We start from the raw sequence: 19,872 nt of genomic DNA, 5'->3' as shown, positions 1-19,872 counted from the left end.
TTATCCCCATGCCGTTCAGAGTCTCAACAATATCTTTTATGACAAGGGTAGTTTTTGAGATTTTTTGTTCCTTGTTCTTTGCACTGACGGTAATTGCCAGGTCGTCGGCATGTGCTATTAAATTTGTTCCCCGCTCTACTTTGACCTTTAATATCCTATTATAAAAGATATTCCATAGTGTTGGTCCTAAAATAAATCCCTGTGGAACACCGCATGTGATTGGTATAGTTTCACCATTTGGACTGATAATAGATCTATTGCTAAGGTAGGATTTTATAATTTGAATCAGATAATTGGGTATGCCATCTTTGTATAGAGAATCGACGATACCATCCCACGGCACAGAGTTAAAGGCGTTTTCAATATCTAGGAGGATCAATAAGCACACGTCTCGGTGCTGGTAGCTTTTTTGTTTAATTTCATCGCTCAGATCAACAGATCTTCTTTATTGCATCAGTAGTAGATTCACTTTTGGTAAACCCAAATTGGTTGGGGTGTAGCAGCCTCTTTGCTTCCATTTCCTCAAACAGTCTTTTCCTTATTAGGGATTCGAGAAGTTTCCCCATGTCATCGATTAGACACAGAGGTCTATACGCCTTTTTTCCATTTTCTAAACAGTTGTTAAATGTGTTTAGGAATATTTGTGGGCACGCGTCAATGCATGCTTTAAGAATTTCCAGGGTAATACAATCAGGCCCAGGTGCTTTATTTAGTTTCCTTTCTCCGATAGCAATTTTTAACTCTTCCAAGTTAAAAGGGGTAACCGTATTGTTTGTTTCTGGAGTTGATTCTGTCCAGTGAAATATTGCTTTCGTTGGGAATTATTTATTTATTTGGTTCCTGACTACCTGTTCATCTGGCGTATGTCTTGATCTCGTATTTAGTCTTTTCGTGATGATTTTGTACGCCTTACCCCAACCAAAACTAACCCAAACTATGATGGGGATTTTCATTTAAAATGGGGAAAAAGTACACAGAGGTTATCACAATAAAATTTTGTTCTCCTTGTTTTCAAGCGAAATTGAACATAATTTTCTTCTTGCCCCGTTTGATCGGTAATAGATAAGAAAATTGAATCGTATGTGCAATAAGTAATATTTTGTCAGTAGTTATTTAGCCGGTAACAAAGTTTTGTTAGGGTTTCTCTGTACGACGCCGTGCGTTTTAAGTATCTAAAGGTATTAGTTGTAATCCATAAATTATATATCGAAAAGATTTGAATCAAGAAAACAGTTATTTCCCAGTTTTTGACTGACCATTTGCGATTAATTTTCATGTTTTATGCGAACTACTTAAAGATACACGTACGGTTTTGCCATCTGCATTGGAGCTTATCGCTGACAACGTCTTGATATAGAGAACCAGAGTATTTTTTTTGTAACTGCTCATAATGCTTGGAAACAGTACTTATTTGGAACTAATTTTTTTTCACCAGACGTCCCAGATTGTCATCGGCTTTTACTTTTTTTTGCTTCAAGTTGTTGCTTCAACTTACATTATAACCAGCTATCCTGCGTTTGCACTAAAACTCTTCATAGCGATAATTATAAAAACATTGTTTTGGATTTGTTCCTGTTTTAGATGTTATATTACATTGTCTCAAAGTTTGCATTTGATAATGGGCGGGGCTCCAGCTGGGCCTGCCGGTACTGGAAAAACAGAAACTACCAAAGACCTTGGCAAAGCTCTTGGTATGATGGTGTACGTATTTAATTGTTCGGAGCAAATGGATTACAAATCCATTGGCAATATTTATAAGGTGGGTTCGATTTGGTCATCCGCATTTTGACTAGTTTTGTCACAATCGTGGCATTCTTTTCCTCAGATTTCTATTAAAAAACGTCCCTTTTAAAATGCATCCTATTACAGCAGCTAATTGTCCTAAATGTATTTCCAAATCGATTATCATGCTACGAGCATTTATAGTTGTATTCGAATCAACAAATTATTTTCTAGTGTGTCATCCTGTTTAATATACCAACTTGAACGTTTATGTGGCTTCTAAAGCGATTGATTTTCCGCATTTCGCATTTGCCTCCAGCCACAGGAAGCTTAAAGTGGACACAAAGGAACATTTCAAATAAGTCTGCTGAATGTTATACATATTAGCTAGCGCTCGAGTGACCTTTGGAGTTTCAAACGGAAGTACAGAACTCAGAAGTTCGTCGTCTTAAACCACTTTAAGGAGTTTTGGTCAACTGGTTTCAAAGCAGTTGAGTTTTCTTCTTTCCATCAACGATTCTGTGTTGATAAGCTTTTGATATTACTATATTGCCGTGATAGTTATGACATTTTCTGACAAATGAGCGTGTTTTGCTCGTATTGTCTATGTTTCAGTTTTGTTATTCACTACTGAGAATCTAGTAAAATAGACTGCAAAATGTATTTCTCACTTTTTTAGCTTGCCATATTACGTCGTTTCCTTTTGCTCATAAGCCCCAGGTGGAACTAAATATAACAAAGTGAACTATCTCACATAAAAAATTCCCACCAATTTGGAAGTTTCTAGTTGATTGCGGTTTTCTCATCGCGACTTCCTGCTCGTCTACACTACAGTTTCTCATAATTATGTACCCTATTTTCCCTTACTTTCGCAGTAATTTATGCTATGGAATATGTACTTCTATATACAACTGTGCAACGTTTTCAAAGGTTTTTGGCCTCCATGCATACGTTGATTTAATAAAAACATGCTTACTAGAAGCGCATGTTGTCCAAGGGAAATGAATCATTAGTGCTATTTTAAATATGGGAAATGTCAACTGTTAAATACACATTTATGGTTAATGTTTTTATAGTTCTTAAATCTTACATGCAAGCTTATGGTTTTTTTGTGTGGTTACAAAAATATAAACAGATGCGTTGAGGAACATTACTTTATAATGGACTACCTTAAAGCAATTTGTCTGTCTAAAATATTATTTAAACAGAAAGATTATTAAATTATTTAATAAATTGTCGAAAATATCCACCGTTATTCGCTAGACAATGGTATAGTCTGCCGTGAACATCTTTACGAACATTAACTAAGTTTTTCGAGGAAATTCGTTTGGATTCTTGTTATCAACAGTGTCCTGGCAAATGCATAGGTAGAAAAGGTGAAATATAATTTCCAGCAAGGTCTCGAGATCTGGCTCCTCCAGACTTTTTCTTATGAGGTCATTTAAGTACCGTTATTTACGAAAACCCACCTGAACTGGATCATCAAATATCACAAAAATGCAGCCTTAGTTCTCGTTAAATTTTGATCAGGATTTGTGACAAATTTTATCGGAATTTAAATCGTAAAGAATTTTATACATTTWCAACAATTCATAAAATAAATTTAAAAGGTCAAATCATTAAATTAGCAGTTATTTCGTCAACTATTAATTCTGTCTTTTARCATGACACATTTTCTCTTTTACATCTTGAATCGACCATCCGATTTTAMTTCTGCCTTCATCATTGGAAACAAATCTTCTTAAACATAGTGATGTGTGGGGGATGCAATTTTAAACGTATGGTAGTTAGAGACGAGGAATAACTGTTAAAATTAAACTTAACATGTTACCTAAGTTGTATTGTCTCTTTTAGTCGACATAWTTTTTRAAATATGTTGCTTACTTCTTGGCATTTAGATGAAATGAAGCAATTAAAGCCCTGTATAATGTAATTAATCTAGGATATATTAAAAAYTAAATATTTAAATAAYAATCTTTAGATATTGGCCGTTGACGAGATTAAAAGTGTTRTTCATATTATTAGGGATTGGCTCAGACAGGTTGCTGGGGTTGCTTTGACGAGTTTAACAGAATATCAGTGGAGGTATTGTCAGTGGTTGCSGTTCAAGTGAAATTAATTCAGGACGCAATCAAAGACCAGAAGAAAATATTTTTCTTTTTAGGTCAAGATATTGGATTAATACCCACGGTAAGTTGCGCATTATGACTTGCAAGAAGTTTGGCAGAATAATATCAGAACATGCTTTAATATTGCTTTGCTTTATAGCTAAACTTTTGCTGTATGTTTTACGCCTTGTGCCTATTCAGATATTTTAAGTGACTAGACATGGCTAGAGGCATTGATTATTTCAAATTTGGCATTTTAGTTCGGGGTTGCAATTTCATATGATCAGTTTATATCGAATCCGTTCATTTAAGGTTTGCTCAAAGTAATCAGATAATTTTTAAGGGTCCAATTATTTAAGGGTAAAAATTAAGGGTGGAAAGTCGGTAAATTAAGAGAAATATTTCTGCGGAGTTAATTTTCCAGTCGCTGAAAACAGCTGCTGATTATTATTTGATGAGATGAGAAACATGCACATAAAATCAATGTGATCCCTGGTTTTAAGTATGTTTTTTCGCTATACTTTAATCTTTAACCAGTGCGAGCTCGTTTGGAACTCTGCCATGTTTGAACGGTGCTGCAGTTATCTCTACGTTAGTAACTAACTAGATTCAACTTGTTGCGTTCTAAGTCCTTAGATTAGTAAACCTCAACTCTGCCGCAAGTTTTCGTATTGAKTGATAAAACACCAGAGTTTAAACAATTTGCGGTTGCASTTATGTGAGCCACTCTTAATTCAAWTTTGTTTTTTYCGAAACGAMTATCGGGRATTTAAATKAGAGMGCCATTTAGTAGATACTATCTAAGTTTACATTCCCATTTAGTCAMCTTGACAGAGTAGATGCGTAGATAAAATAATGTTTAATAAAGCTAGCTGCATGCTTAATAAAGTTKRTTCAGTTCYAATCAGCTTTTAGYTTTTGTCATAYGCAAACWTAAATTTWCTGGTCGKCCTGYTGCGTTATAAAACAGTGGCATTATCTYTCCATTTCCAAATATTTTTATGTAATTTTCAACACCGTTRGCGTTCATCGCATTATTAAATTTGCCTGATATTTTTCKCCTCCAGCTAAATTAGACGATATTGGAATTTTATTTTAGGTTGGCCTTTTTATAACGATGAACCCAGGTTATGCAGGTCGAACGGAGTTGCCCGAAAATCTGAAGGCGCTGTTTCGGCCTTGTGCCATGGTGGTCCCAGATTTTGCCCTCATTTGCGAAATCATGTTGGTCGCAGAAGGCTTTCAAGAGGCTCGACTTTTAGCCCGAAAGTTCATAACCCTCTATACACTATGTAAGGAATTGCTCACGAAACAAGACCATTATGACTGGGGGCTGAGAGCCATAAAGTCTGTATTAGTAGTTGCTGGGTCGCTAAAAAGAGGTGACAAGCAAAGACCGGAAGACCAAGTACTTATGAGGGCGTTGAGAGATTTCAATATCCCAAAAATTATTACTGATGATATGCCGGTTTTTATGGGATTGATTGGTGACTTATTTCCTGCTCTGGATGTGCCCAGAAAACGCAATATAGATTTTGAAAAAATGATTAAACGAACTGCGGTCGAAATGAAACTGCAACCAGAAGATGGTTTTATTCTGAAAGTAGTTCAACTTGAGGAACTTTTCGCCGTTAGACACTCGGTATTTATAATAGGCTTTGCTGGCACTGGAAAGTCAATGGTCTGGAAGTGTCTTATTAAGACTTACGCAAATCAGAAGCGGAAACCGTTATACAACGACCTTAATCCAAAAGCTGTGACCAATGACGAGTTATTCGGTGTGATCAATCCTGCCACCAGAGAGTGGAAAGATGGCTTGTTCTCTGTTATTATGAGAGATCAGGCGAATTTAAGCGGAGAGGGCCCTAAATGGATTGTGCTTGATGGAGACATCGATCCTATGTGGATCGAGTCACTTAACACCTTAATGGATGACAACAAAGTACTTACTCTTGCCAGTAATGAACGCATCGCGCTCACTCGTAGCATGAGGCTGTTATTTGAAATTGCTAATTTGCGGACGGCAACACCGGCAACTGTTTCCAGAGCTGGTATTTTATACATTAATCCTGCAGATCTCGGCTGGAACCCATTTATTGCATCCTGGATTGACACGCGAACAATACAAAGCGAAAAGGCTAATCTGATGATCCTGTTTGATAAATACGTACCGCCTTGCCTCGAAGCTGTGCACAAAAAGGTTAAGAAAATAACGCCTATATCCGACATTGCTCATTTAACCATGCTGGTTAGTCTCCTAGACTGCTTTTTAACACCCGAAAACGTTCCCCCTGATTGTCCTAAAGAGTGGTACGAAATCTATTTCGTGTTTTGCGTGGTTTGGTCGTTTGGTTCCGCGCTATTTCAAGATCAAATCATCGATTGGCGGAACGAGTTTAGCAAGTGGTTTACTAACGAGTTTAAGACTGTTAAGTTTCCAATTGGTGGCAATGTTTTCCAATACTACATCGAAGAAGAAAACAAACGGTTTGTGCCATGGACGGAGTTAGTTTCTCCGTTTGAACTCGACACAGATATTCCCTTGCAAGCTACTTTAGTGAATACTGCAGAAACCAGCAGGATCAGATTTTTTATCGATCTGTTGGTATCTATGAGGGTCCCGGTCATGCTTGTGGGTCCTGCTGGTAGTGGAAAGTCGGTGATTATCCAAGAGAAGCTTAATTCGCTGACTGAGCACTATGCAGTGACAAACGTGCCATTTAACTTTTACACAACATCTGAGATGTTGCAACAAATTTTGGAAAAACCTCTTGAGAAGAAAGCTGGAAAAGTGTATGGGCCACCTGGCAACAAAACCATGATTTACTTTATTGACGACATGAATATGCCAGAAGTGGACAAGTACTTCACTGTGCAGCCACACACACTTCTGAAACAATTCATGGATTATCAGCACTGGTACGACAGGCAAAAGTTGAGTTTGAAGGAAATTCACAATGTTCAGTTTTTATCGGCAATGAATCCGACTGCCGGATCATTTACTATCGATCCCAGGCTGCAACGGCATTTCTGTGTATTTGCTGTCAGTTTCCCGTCGGAAGAGAATTGCCTTCACATTTACAACTCAATTCTCTCTCAGCATTTAGCCAATCCTCAAAATAAGTTCAACGCTGTGATACAAAAGTTATGCCCAATAATTGTGCAGGCGGCCTTTTCCTTACACACCAAAGTCGGACAGACGTTCTTGCCCACTGCTGTTAAGTTTCATTATACATTTACGCTTCGCGACTTGTCGAATATTTTCCAAGGAATGCTCTTTGCTCATGGCCCGGCCATTTCCAACCAGACGGCGTTTATAAGACTTTGGATGCATGAAGCCAACAGGGTATATGGAGACAAATTGGTTGAAAAGCGCGATATGGACACGTTCAATAAACTGATAATCGACTCGGTGAAAAAGGGTTTTGAGGAACTTGATGAAAATACGGTTTTTGAAAAGCCCTTAATATTTTGCCACTTTGCCGAAGGCATTGGAGATCCGAAATACTTTCCAATACTCGATTTTGATCACTTGAGTCATCTGTTGCATGAAGCATTGAACGGATACAATGACTTGGTGGCAGCAATGAATCTGGTCTTGTTCGAAGATGCCATGTACCATATTTGTCGAATAAATCGCATTTTGGAAGCACCAAGAGGCAACGCCTTGCTTGTGGGTGTTGGAGGTTTTGGAAAGCAATCGCTTACCAGGTTGGCGGCTTTCATATCGTCATTCGAAGTTTTTCAAATCCAGCTCAAAAAGGGATATGCTATGGCTGATATGAAGGCCGATATAGCGGGGCTCTACATGAAAGTGGGACTCAAAAGTGTCGGCATAGTTTTTTTGATGACTGATGCCCAAGTTCCCGATGAATCTTATCTTGTGTTAATAAATGATGTCTTAGCGTCAGGAGAAATAAGTGAACTACTTCCCGACGAGAATGTGGAGAACGTCATCAGCGCAATGCGCGGCGAGGTTAAAAGTGTTGGACTGCAAGATACCAGAGAGAACTGCTGGAAGTTTTTCATTGATAGAGTCAGGCGACTTTTAAAAATAGTTTTGTGCTTCTCGCCGGTGGGTTCAACTCTGCGAGTGCGAGCCAGAAAGTTTCCGGCTCTTGTTAACTGCTCCTCGATAGACTGGTTCCATGATTGGCCCACCGAAGCTTTGCAATCTGTATCTCGTAGATTTTTAGCAGAAATCGAAGTACTGCCACCAGAACTCGTCAACTCTGTATCTCTATTCATGTCCTTTGCACACGGCGTTGTAAACACTTTTTCGGAAATTTACCTGTTGAATGAAAAACGCTACAACTATACCACCCCTAAGTCGTTTTTAGAACAAATCGATCTGTACAGAAAACTGTTGACGGAGAAAACTGCAGACATACACAACAACATTACAAGACTGCAAAACGGTTTAACCAAATTGGCATCCACTTCCGAAGAAGTGGACGGATTGAAAGACGTATTGGCTGTACAAGAGGTGGAGCTGAATGAAAAAAATGCAGCTGCAACTGCTCTTATTGACGTTTTGACCATCGAAAATGAAAAGGTTGCCAAAGAACAAGATACAGCTAGTGAAGAAGAAGCGAAAGTTAAGGCCATTGAAGAAGACGTGTCGGCTAAAGCAAAAATTTGTGCGGAAGATTTAGCAAAGGCGGAACCCGCACTAGTTGCAGCCCAACAAGCCTTAAATACGCTAAACAAAAACAATCTGACTGAGTTAAAATCTTTTGGTAGCCCTCCAGAGGCTGTGGTTTCGGTATGCGCTGCTGTTCTCGTGTTGTTTTCGAAAAAAGGAAAAATTCCCAAAGATCGCAGCTGGAAGGAATGCAAATCGATGATGAATAAAGTCGATCAATTTTTGAACGACCTGATTACTTATGATAAAGAAAACATGCATCCGGACACTGTTAAAGCCACACTTGAATATCTGAAAGATCCGGAATTTAGTCCGGAAAAAATTCTCACCAAGTCAGCGGCTGCAGCAGGTTTATGTGCATGGGTGATTAACATTATTAAGTTCTACGAGGTGTTTGTGGTAGTAGAGCCCAAGCGGAAGGCTTTGGCTCTAGCCAATAAAGAGCTTTCTGATGCGAGGGGAAGACTTTCAGAATTGAAGCTGAAATTGGATCAATTGGAGAAACAGTTGGGTGTGCTGAGAGCAGATTTTGAAGAAGCCACAAATGCTAAGTTGAAATGTCAAGCTGAAGCAGATGCCACTACGCAAATGATCGATCTAGCTAACCGACTGGTTAATGGCTTAGCGTCAGAGAATATCCGTTGGAGGCAACTTATAAAAGATTTCAATGCCTCAATTATAACTATCCCAGGAGATATGTTATTAGTTACAGCCTTTCTTTCGTATCTCGGATGTTTTATGAAGAAGTATAGAACGGATATGTTAGACAAGCATTGGATGCCATATTTCAAAACATTAGAAGTTCCAATTCCTATGACTCCCGGTTTGGATCCAATGAATCTGTTGGCAGATGATGCCAAAATTGCCCAGTGGAATAACGAGGGTCTTCCAACCGATCGCATGTCTGCGGAAAATGCTAGTATATTAACTAATTCGAGTCGTTGGCCATTGATGATTGATCCCCAGTTGCAGGGTATAAAATGGATTAAAACTAAATTCGGAGAAAATTTAAGAGTGGTGAGAACAACTCAAAGAACGTATCTAGATGTTATTGAAGATTGCATTTCCAAGGGCCAAACTGTGTTGATTGAAAATATTGGAGAAAACTTGGATGCTGTTTTAGATCCAGTGCTTGGCAGAGTGTTGATTAAAAAAGGAAAAGCAATTAAAATGGGCGATAAGGAAGTAGACTACGATCCCAATTTCAGGTTGATATTACATACAAAGCTTGCAAATCCCCATTATAAGCCTGAAATTCAGGCTCAAACCACCCTGATTAATTTTACTGTAACACGTGATGGGCTGGAAGAGCAACTGTTGGCCGAAGTGGTCAAGGTGGAACGACCAGATTTGGAGCTACTGAAATCATCGCTTACTAAGCAGCAAAACGACTTTAAGATTACGCTGAAAACGTGTGAAGATAATCTTCTTTATAAATTGTCTTCAGCAACTGGGAACATATTAGGTGATGTCGAGCTGGTCCTTAATTTGGAAACAACTAAAAAAACGGCTAATGAAATTGCCATTAAAGTGGAAGAAGCTAAAGTGACCTCAGTTAAAATCGACGAAGCTCGGGAACAATATCGTCCATGTGCAGCCAGGGCTTCGCTTCTGTACTTCATTCTAAACGACTTATTTAGAATAAATATGATATATCAATTCTCCCTGAAAGCTTTCAGTGTGGTGTTTCGCGATTCCCTCAAGAGAGCAGAGCCAGCTGAAAAACTCAAAGATCGAGTGGTTAATTTGCTGGAGAGTATTTCGTTTTCAGTTTTCATGTACACTTCTAGGGGTCTGTTCGAGTGTGACAAGCTAACGTTCATGGCTCAAATGACCTTCCAAATTTATATACAATTGGGCGAAATTATGCCTGATGAACTCGATTTTTTGCTCAGATTTCCTGTCATTGCCAATCTAAATTCACCAGTGGATTTTTTAAATAATATTTCTTGGGGAGGCATTAAAGCACTGTCACTAATGGACGAATTCAGAGGACTGGACAAAGACTTAGAAGGATCAGCAAAGCGTTGGCGGAAGTTTGTTGAAAGCGAATGCCCGGAAAAGGAAAAATTCCCGGGAGAATGGAAAAACAAAACAACATTACAAAGGTTATGCATAATGCGATGTTTGAGGAATGATAGAATGACGTATGCTGTTCGCTTGTATATCGAGGAAAAATTAGGCACTCGATACGTAACAGCCAGAACGGTTGGTTTCGAAAAATCCTATGAGGAAACCAGCGCTCAAACGCCAGTGTTTTTCATTCTTTCGCCTGGCGTGAACCCGTTGAAGGATGTGGAAATGATGGGAAAGAAGTTGGGTTTCACATTCGACATTGGCAATTTTCATAGCGTTTCGTTGGGTCAAGGGCAGGAAATTGTTGCGGAAAATGCCATGGATCTAGCCGCTCAAGATGGACATTGGGTAATTCTTCAGAACATTCATCTGGTCGTCAAATGGTTAGCTACTTTAGAGAAGAAAATGGAACAGTGTTCTGAAGGAGGTGAGTCCACTTTCACTATTAGTGAAGACAGTCAAGACTATGTTGATTTATATTTGAATTTATGCATGTCGCATTTTATCGGACATCGTCTGTAGTACCTGGTGGGTTAGAAATTGAAATCGTTCAGATCGAGCCATAATTTTCGGCTAATTCGGATCAGTAGAAAGCGTTCTACTATTGAAGTAGCGCTATTTTCTCATTCTCTTGCTTCGTTGCATTGACAAAATTTGCCGACGATTTTTTGGACCAAGTTTGAGTTGATCAGTTTAGGTCTAAAATGGGTAATTGGGCAGATATCTTTGGTTAATCATAGAAACCACTCTAACAGGACGATAATTTACGGTTAATTCGGTTCATGCCACGGAATCGCATAGAAATTGATGCATTTTTAGTATTGAACGAATCGCAAATGTGAACTTATCCTTCATTCGGGGACTTGAGTCTCCGATACCAGAAACTCCTAAAATTGTATGTTGAAGTTGTATATCGGCCAGTAGGTTAATAGCCAAAAGCTCTCCAAATGGGGCATAATGTTCGGTTATTTCGGATCAGGATTTGTAGCTACGGTTTAGCCTACAAGTGCAATTCCTCTCATTATTGCTGTTTGCAAAGTAGACCTCTCAACTTTTCAAAATATGGCGGTTAAACAGTATTTCGTATTGATTAATTAATTGGTAATGGCTCTAACTTTTGCTAATCTAGGTCATGAAAAATACAGATTGTATCTAAGTGCTGAGCCATCGTCTGATCCGCACTCTTGCGTGATACCACAAGGGATACTAGAGTGTTCCATTAAGATAACAAACGAACCACCCACTGGCATTAATGCCAATTTGCACAAAGCTCTGGACAATTTTAATCAGGAAACACTGGAAATGTGTTCCAAAGAGGCCGAATTTAAGGCCATTCTATTCGCTCTTTGCTACTTCCATGCCGTGGTAGCCGAGCGGCGGAAATTTGGGCCTCAGGGCTGGAATCGAAACTATCCGTTCAATGTTGGCGACTTAACCATCAGCGTCAGCGTTTTGTATAACTATTTAGAGAGCAATAACAAGGTAATTCCTACTAGAACTTTGTACAAACGGGAACAGTTTATGTATTTTAGGTACCATTTGAAGATCTACGCTATCTTTTTGGTGAAATAATGTACGGCGGTCATATTACGGATGACTGGGACAGGCGATTGTGCAGAAACTATTTACTAACATACATGCAGCCGGAGCTGATCGAGGGAGAGCTACAGTTGGCCCCTGGTATATTTTAGTGTTGCTAATAACTTTCTTGGAACGCGCTCTCTTCATGTTCTGCCCAGGTTTCTTCGGGTGAACGCAAGTCTTGTTCAACATCTTTTTTGCTTCATCTTGGTAAAATCCATGCCCTCGTGTTAATTTTCGTGGCTTTATTCTAGCATTCTTTGCGCCACCGAATACCGATTACATAGGATACCATCGTTATATCGATGATCGACTGCCTGCAGAAAGTCCGTATCTCTATGGCCTGCATCCGAACGCTGAAATTGGATTTTTGGCGAGCACCTCGGAAAATATGTTTCGAACAATATTTGAAATGCAGCCCCGAGACTCGAGCGCCGCTGCTGGCAGTGGAATGTCTCGCGAAGATAAGGTTGGCGATAATAGTTAATTTTTCCGCAACTAACTCCAACTGTAGGTACGAAGCACACTGGAAGAAATATATGATAAACTCCCTGAAGAATTCCCAGTCCAAGAAATGATGGCCAAAGTTGAAGAGCGGACACCCTACATAATTGTGGCGTTTCAAGAATGCGAAAGAATGAACACTTTGACGCGAGAAATGAAGCGATCCTTAAAAGAGCTCGATTTGGGCCTAAAGGGAGAACTAACTATAACGTCCGATATGGAAGTGCTTGAAGAAGCTCTATTTATGGATGCGGTGCCCGAGTCCTGGTCAGTCAAAGCGTACCCAAGCTTGTTGCCACTTGGCCAATGGGTTGGGGACCTTTCGTTAAGGTAGTTTCTAATGACTAGATTTTTTCGCTTGTAACTGCGCGCAATTTTTAAGAATCAAAGAACTAGAAGGCTGGACAACCGACTTTTCGATGCCAGCCGCAGTTTGGCTGGGTGGGTTCTTCAATCCTCAATCTTTCCTAACTGCAATCATGCAACAAACTGCTCGCAAAAACGAATGGCCTCTGGATAAAATGTGCCTGATGACGGATGTTACTAAAAAGCAAAAGGAGGACTTTAACTCTGCTCCAAGAGAAGGTGCCTATGTGCATGGACTGTTTATGGAAGGCGCTAGGTAATCATATTTCAAAATTAGTAATTTTTTTTGTAATTAGAAATAATCGAACATTTCTAATTTGTTCTATTTGAGCCTTTTCTACAACTCAGGTGTTTAATTGTGGCCACTTTCTAGGCAATTTCACTCTGAACTTTCTCCGAAGGCCCAATTGGCTTGTAATAATTCGTCAATCCGTTCGTCTATTATGTAGAAGGGCTTTCCGATTGAGAGTGTCCACAACAATCATGGATTTTAATTGATATTAATAGACATACAGATATTGTAACAAATTACCACTAAATTACTCTAAAATATTGCTTAATATTGAATCTCTGAGCTACAGTGACCTATTAAAGGACGCCTATTTTTAATCAGCCTGTACAGAAGGTTATAGCTGTTTTACATATTTCGCCGTCGTCTCCCTTTCGAAATAACCCCCAAAAGACATGGGGCCAATCCATTCAATCAGTTTATAGTAATGAGGAAAGCAGAAGTTAGTTCACTGTATTAATATACGTTCTTGGAAACACTTTCGAATCTTTCAAGGCTATTCTCATCAACTTTCGACGTTAAAAGTATAGGTATATCTATGTTGACAATTTCCTATTAAGTAATTCAGTATTGACAACTCCTAATCACATTCCAAGCATTTAATACAAATTTTACTCGGCATTTAAATGCGGCAATATACGTATGATTTCTGTCAACATTTAATTGAAATGAATTTGTTTGAACATTCCAGCGTATAAGCCCTGTCTAATTGATACTTTGTGTCCTGTGTATTATAGATGGGACATTCAGTTAAACAGTATTTCCGATTCAAAACTGAAAGAGCTGTTCCCAGTAGTGCCTGTAATTTTTATTAAGGCAATTACGCAGGACAAACAGGATTTACGAAATATGTATGATTGTCCCGTATACAAAACGCGAATGAGAGGTCCGACCTTTGTTTGGACATTCAATTTGAAAACCAAGGATAAAGCATCCAAATGGACTTTGGCTGGTGTGGCCATCCTACTTCAAGTTTAATCAATTGTTTGTTACAGTTTTTGTTGATTTTATGACAGGTTTATATAAATGTTATTAGCTTAAAATAATTGTTAATAAAATGGTTGATTGAACGTTGTGGCTTTTGTCAGTTTTCTTGCATATGGTGTTTCGGTTTTGCTCCTACAGTAACCTATTGATTCTATTTTTTTTGCTTTTTGCTATGTTTTTTGGTTGCTTAAAAACGAATGTTGTGCTTTTCACAGAATTTGAAATTATTTGATTTAAATAGTTTCAATTTCATTCGGTTTATGCAGCTGATCATTGGTCTTTGTCGGATTAGTTTCATCAATATTATTCTGCTTTGATGGATTGACCGGTCGTTCTCTTTACATATATCCATCGCTCTTAACGTGTTTCCGTCGAACAATTTTTGGTAAGAAGAAGGGACAAAGAAGGGGGATTTTGACAGGACCTAGGTTGCATACCAATTTGTTCTCGTCAAGTCATTTTAGCTTGTAAACAGATGTCACGTTTAACAGCTAAGATTTAAGCTAAACATTATTCACAAAATCAGTCAATGTTTTTCGGGAGCGGAACATGTTCAACAGGTTAACATGCACCAAACATATCTAGTCAGTTTTAGGAGTTTGAGATACAAGCATTCCTAGGCATTTCCCATCAACTTCGTTTAGGCTGAAAACGGCATTTTCAGAAGCCTGCATTTTAAATAAGAACAGTGTTTTTTTAGATTGATGCTGCATTTGGACAAAAATGTGTGGCTAAATAGTCATTATTCCGTACTTTAGATAGTTGGTCTATGATTATGCAAATTTTATTTTTGTCTCACTTTGAATGAACACTGTTGGTTTTGTTTATGATTTTATTTTGAATTTAATACAAATACTTTACTTTCCTATTTCTCTGTCCACGTTTTCATACTATCTACAGATTACGGGATTTCTTCGTTTATTCCCTTGTTTTCCAAGTATCTTCCCGAATTTCTAAATTTAATAAATCAAACAATTTAGAAATTGGCTGAAAAAATGTCTGTTGATGAAATTCAAGATTGCTCATTTTGTTGGCAAAGCTTTACGCTACATCATTCATAATTATTGACTGTTTATGACACTATATGTTTCATTTAATGCGGACGAATTATTTTCCAGTTTCACTGTCTACATCACTTTCTTCAAGGCCTCTTCTTTTTTGACACATTTCTACGCATTTGGATATTTTGCAAATTACGCCATTGATAAATAAGGGTAAAAAGTGAAGAGTTCACTGCAGCGTAAGCAGTTAAGCTCCGCATATATTGCAAGGTTTAAGCGACCAGGAAGCGTTTGCTGCGGATGCCTCTAGATTGATTTAATGAAGTTAGACGATTGAGCATTTGCTTACTCGTAAAACAGTAACTGTACAGAACAATATTGATTAAAAAATCATCGGCAGTACAACACATAATCACAAACTCTGAGATGAATAAGTGGACCTTATTTGGTATAATTGTATGTTTGTGAATTCAATGAATCAATGTGGTCTATTCTCTGCTGCTTCTTTACGCTCTGCATTTCGATGGTTCATATTCTCTTTATGTTGAACAACGGATTTCTTAACAATGTGATGTAAATCAATAAAACAGTGCCCAAATGAAGATCAGGTACAAATGTAACATAATTTACCTGTGAATTTTTTCAGACATTACTTTTCAAATATATCGGTTAAATAAAGTGTTGCTATATAGTTTAGAGATTCCACTACACCGTTACTTTATAATAAAGGGTTCCAATAATAATTTTAATAAATAAGCATTTGAATTTTAAATAAAATATGTATTTGTGGCATAAGTTTGAAACATTTATTGAAAAATGAAGTTCACATCATGAGGTTATGAATGGAATAAAACATTGAAAAAATAACGGCCTCGGCTTTGCTGGCACAGACGTGCTCTTTTCATGAAATTTTCAAGGACTGTTGCGCATAAATTTTGCGGCATTTTAGAGATATAACGGTGAATTTCATCTTTAATAGCTTCAATCGTTGACAACTTGTGACTTTAACAAATCCAAAAGAAAAAAGTCCAAAGGCGTTAAATCGCATGATCTGGGCGGCCAGCGCCGATCTCCAAAACAAGAAATAACACGACCAGGAAATGACGCGTGTAGTAATTCAACAGTTTCTCTGGCTGTATGGCATGTAGCACCGTCCGGTTGAAACCACATGCTGTTGAGATCCATATTTTGCAAGTTTGGCACAAAAAATGATGGTGCTGCGAAATGAAAACATTACTACTACTACATTGTTAACTGCGAAAATCACGGTTAGATTGGTAATAACTTCCTGACATTCCATTATTTTACCTTTGTTATTAAGTCTATATCTTAAACCAATCCTTACACACTTTTCAATACGTATCTATCTGTTTCAAGGCTTGCAAAAGCTGAGTAAACTGAACAAAATAAGTCTTTTAATAAGTAAAATTTTACTAGTCAAAGTGTAGTTATAATTTATCCGTCAGTGGGCGTTTGGACTTTTGAACTCGCGAATTGAAACTAGCATGTTCGATCAAATGAAAGTGTCAGTTCTTCATCCCGTTTCTGATTATGTGTCACATACATTCCAAAACCGGTTTGTATACACTCATTAGAATGATAGAGCTCCAGTGGCCTCCAACCCCGACAGCCGATTTCACGGCTGTTGTTTCCTGGGCTCCGGTGCACGGACTGTTCGGCCATATTCGAGATTGCCCGGATTGCTCCGGTGTTTAGGGGCTCACAATCCGGGTGGAGCCATCCGCGTAGTCGTGATGTTGCCGTTGGGGTTGTATTATTTGGCCCTTCGTTTAAACGCGATAATTCACGCGTTTTATCTCGCGATGTAGAATTTGCGGCTGTAACATTATCTCGAATTTAAATGCGTTGACAGCCTTGAAAAATTTACATTTTTGTGTAAGTTACATCGGATCTGAATGATCCAGGGACACCCTAGTGGCTAGATAGTGTAATTTTCGAGATCAAACTTTGTGAATGTGACGTGTTATTCATAAACGTAAAGCTTAACGTTATTAGTACTGTCTTGATTTTTGGGATTGTTCGGAATGACCATGGTAAGACTCTAAGAATGTGCGCCTCTCAGAAGATTTAAGGTGAGTTTATTGAGGGATTGTCCCTACCTTTGACATTAATTTAATACCTTGAATCACATTGACATCACATTGACATCACATCACCTAGCTTCATCATGACTTTCGTCTTCATGCGGCTTTTCTCCTCAGTATGTTATACATTCGTTAGTCAGTAGTATCCGGGCGTGTAACGCAAAACCTGTTTATACAGGGTGATTTAAATCGGCATATGTGATATTTACAAACAACCAGAAAAAATACGCTTACATGGTTTGCTTATAATAATATGAAGAATTTTGTCTAAATATTCTTTTTCTTCTTCTTCATTCTTGATTTTAGGCGAATCGCCAATTATCGTTAACTTGCGTGAGGCTGTCGCTCCATCGTTTCCTGGGGCGGCCAACGTCTCTTCGTCTCAATGGGGACTTGTCGCGAGCGATTCTGACAAGTTTGCGGTGGTCCATCCTGCTTATCTACTCATTCCATTCCTTCTTCCTGTTTGCTACCCATTCATTGATGTTCTTGACATTACAGGCTGTTTTGATATCCTCGCTTCTCTCTCTATCCAGCAGTGTCTTTCCGGTGATTATACGGAGTATTTTCGTCTCAGCTGTCTCTAGGTGTCTTTTGGTTTTAGCTGCTTCTGGCCTGGTTTCTGCGGTTTATGTCATCACCAGCCTCACATTGGTTTTGTAGATCCTCGATTTAGTGTCCGTTCCCATACCCTTATTGCACCATTGTTGTTTGATCTCTCACCTCTGCCTCAATATCCCCAAAGCCGGAAAGTTTCACGCCAAGGTAGTTAAATTTAATTTTCTGCTCGATTACTCTACCGTCAAGTTCCAGTTTGCACCTTAGAGGGGTTTTGATGTTGTTAAGCACTTTGTTTTGGTCGGTGATATTTCCATATTTAGTAAACATGTACCTTTGTAAGTCATCTTCACTTTCTGCAATAAGAGTGGCATCGTCAGTATAACACACTATTTTGATTTCTGCATCCTCCATTTTGTATTTTGTATTGTAAAAGGAAAAATCTTTCTTTTGGGAGAGCAAAATTTTTGAAAAAGTTAGCTCATTACTCATTAACGTTCTTTTAAGTCTTTGCCTTCTTAAATCTTTAAATTTGTCATAATTTTCTACATTTGCAAGAATGAGAACGCGTACGTATTGAGATAAGCAGAAATAGTTTTGCTTTTTTACCAGTGAACTGGCTGTTCCATACTTAAATACGGTAAATGTTGCTAAGGTTGTCAGTATCTGATCTGAAATTTACTGCTTTTGCACGTTTTTTTTATTTGTATCATTTCTTGGATTCTTCTGTTATGATAATTTGTTTCCCTATCTAATATATCTGCGTTGTTAAAATCGAAATTATGTGACATTTGGTGTGCATGTTGTGTTAATGATGCTTTATTTTCACTAATATTTCTCAGGCTGTATTTATGTTCGCACACTCTCTTTGTTAAATATCGTTGTTACACATAATTTACTGTTATGTGTAAAAAATGTATTGAGTGATTTTTATCCTTCTCTATTGTAAATTTTATAGGGTCGTGAAAATTGTTGAATTTATTTAGGGTATATTGAATTTTTACTATGGGTAAACACATTAAGCAATCATCCACATAGCACATGGTTTATAATTTAGGCTTGTTACTATGTTTTTTCCAAGCTTTCCATAACAAGGTTTGCAATTGTTGCTGATATGGGCAAACCCATTGCTACACCTTATATTTGTGAATAATATTTTTCTTCAAACTTGAAATATGTAGATTTTAGGCATAGCTCTACTGCTTCAATAAATTCTTTTTCTGGAATTATCGAATGTTGTTCGATTTCATTACATTTATTTTTTATACACTCTATTGCATATTCAATTGGGATATTGGTATATTATGATGTTACATCAAGCGATATTAAAAAAAAGTGATTTTGTGGTTTTTTTTTGGTTTTTGATAAATTCACAGAAATTCCAAGAGTCCTTAATATGATATTCTTACTGTCCTAAGACATTTCTTAGAATTGTGGAGTGGAACGTTGATAAGTTGTAAGTTGGTATACCTATACAGGGTGATTCAAAATTGGCGTAATTGCTTTTAAGGGGTGATAGAGGCTCCCTTGGGGAGTACGAGTACGAGTACGAAATATTGAAAGCTGTTTTTTTTTCGAAATTTTCTAGAAGATCTTAACAGTTGAACATCGAATTTCAACTTTGTTATTAAGCATTATTTTGAAATTGTTCCATGTTTAATTGGTAGCATATTGGAATACTTAAGCATTGAAAAGAAAATTTCGATCTTTGCTTCAAATTACGAACATTTTTGATATTAAAAACGTTTTCTTCTACAATTTTTTGATGAAAAGTCAGAGCGGCAATAATGCTTTTTGTCATTAACATATAGTTACAGGTGGATAGCTCTTGTCAATAATAACAATAATTTGTCAAACTGTGACTTACTTTGAATTTCCTTTCACGAATTTGCGGATACGCGATTAGTTCAGGGGAAATGCTACAGTAACA

General features: G+C 37.8%; 2 protein-coding genes across 2 annotated transcripts in view; both read left to right on the top strand.

Moving 5' to 3' along the window:
• The window catches only part of LOC109545179 (dynein beta chain, ciliary), a 28,554-nt gene extending 14,193 nt beyond the window's left edge, over positions 1-14,361 (top strand). Inside the window, exons 14-22 of the mRNA XM_019915721.2 lie at positions 1,582-1,759; positions 3,748-3,912; positions 4,930-10,978; positions 11,681-12,033; positions 12,084-12,231; positions 12,387-12,601; positions 12,647-12,966; positions 13,019-13,258; positions 14,029-14,361. Of these exons, the coding sequence (XP_019771280.2) occupies positions 1,582-1,759; positions 3,748-3,912; positions 4,930-10,978; positions 11,681-12,033; positions 12,084-12,231; positions 12,387-12,601; positions 12,647-12,966; positions 13,019-13,258; positions 14,029-14,269 (7,909 nt within the window). The 3' untranslated portion in view covers positions 14,270-14,361. The remainder of the gene's footprint in view (positions 1-1,581; positions 1,760-3,747; positions 3,913-4,929; positions 10,979-11,680; positions 12,034-12,083; positions 12,232-12,386; positions 12,602-12,646; positions 12,967-13,018; positions 13,259-14,028) is intronic.
• A 2,445-nt stretch (positions 14,362-16,806) lies between these two features.
• Positions 16,807-19,872, top strand: part of LOC109545111 (nephrin) — a gene marked incomplete at its 3' end in the record, with an annotated part of 199,135 nt that continues 196,069 nt past the window's right edge. The window contains 1 exon segment of the mRNA XM_048667799.1: positions 16,807-17,372.

The sequence above is a fragment of the Dendroctonus ponderosae genome, unplaced genomic scaffold (genome assembly GCF_020466585.1).
Source record: "Dendroctonus ponderosae isolate FM_Combo_2020 unplaced genomic scaffold, Dpon_F_20191213v2 Dpon_F_20191213_6, whole genome shotgun sequence".
Classification (NCBI taxonomy): Eukaryota; Metazoa; Arthropoda; class Insecta; order Coleoptera; family Curculionidae; genus Dendroctonus; species Dendroctonus ponderosae.
Note: the sequence above shows the minus strand (reverse complement) of the source record. Positions and strands in the feature narration are given on the sequence as shown.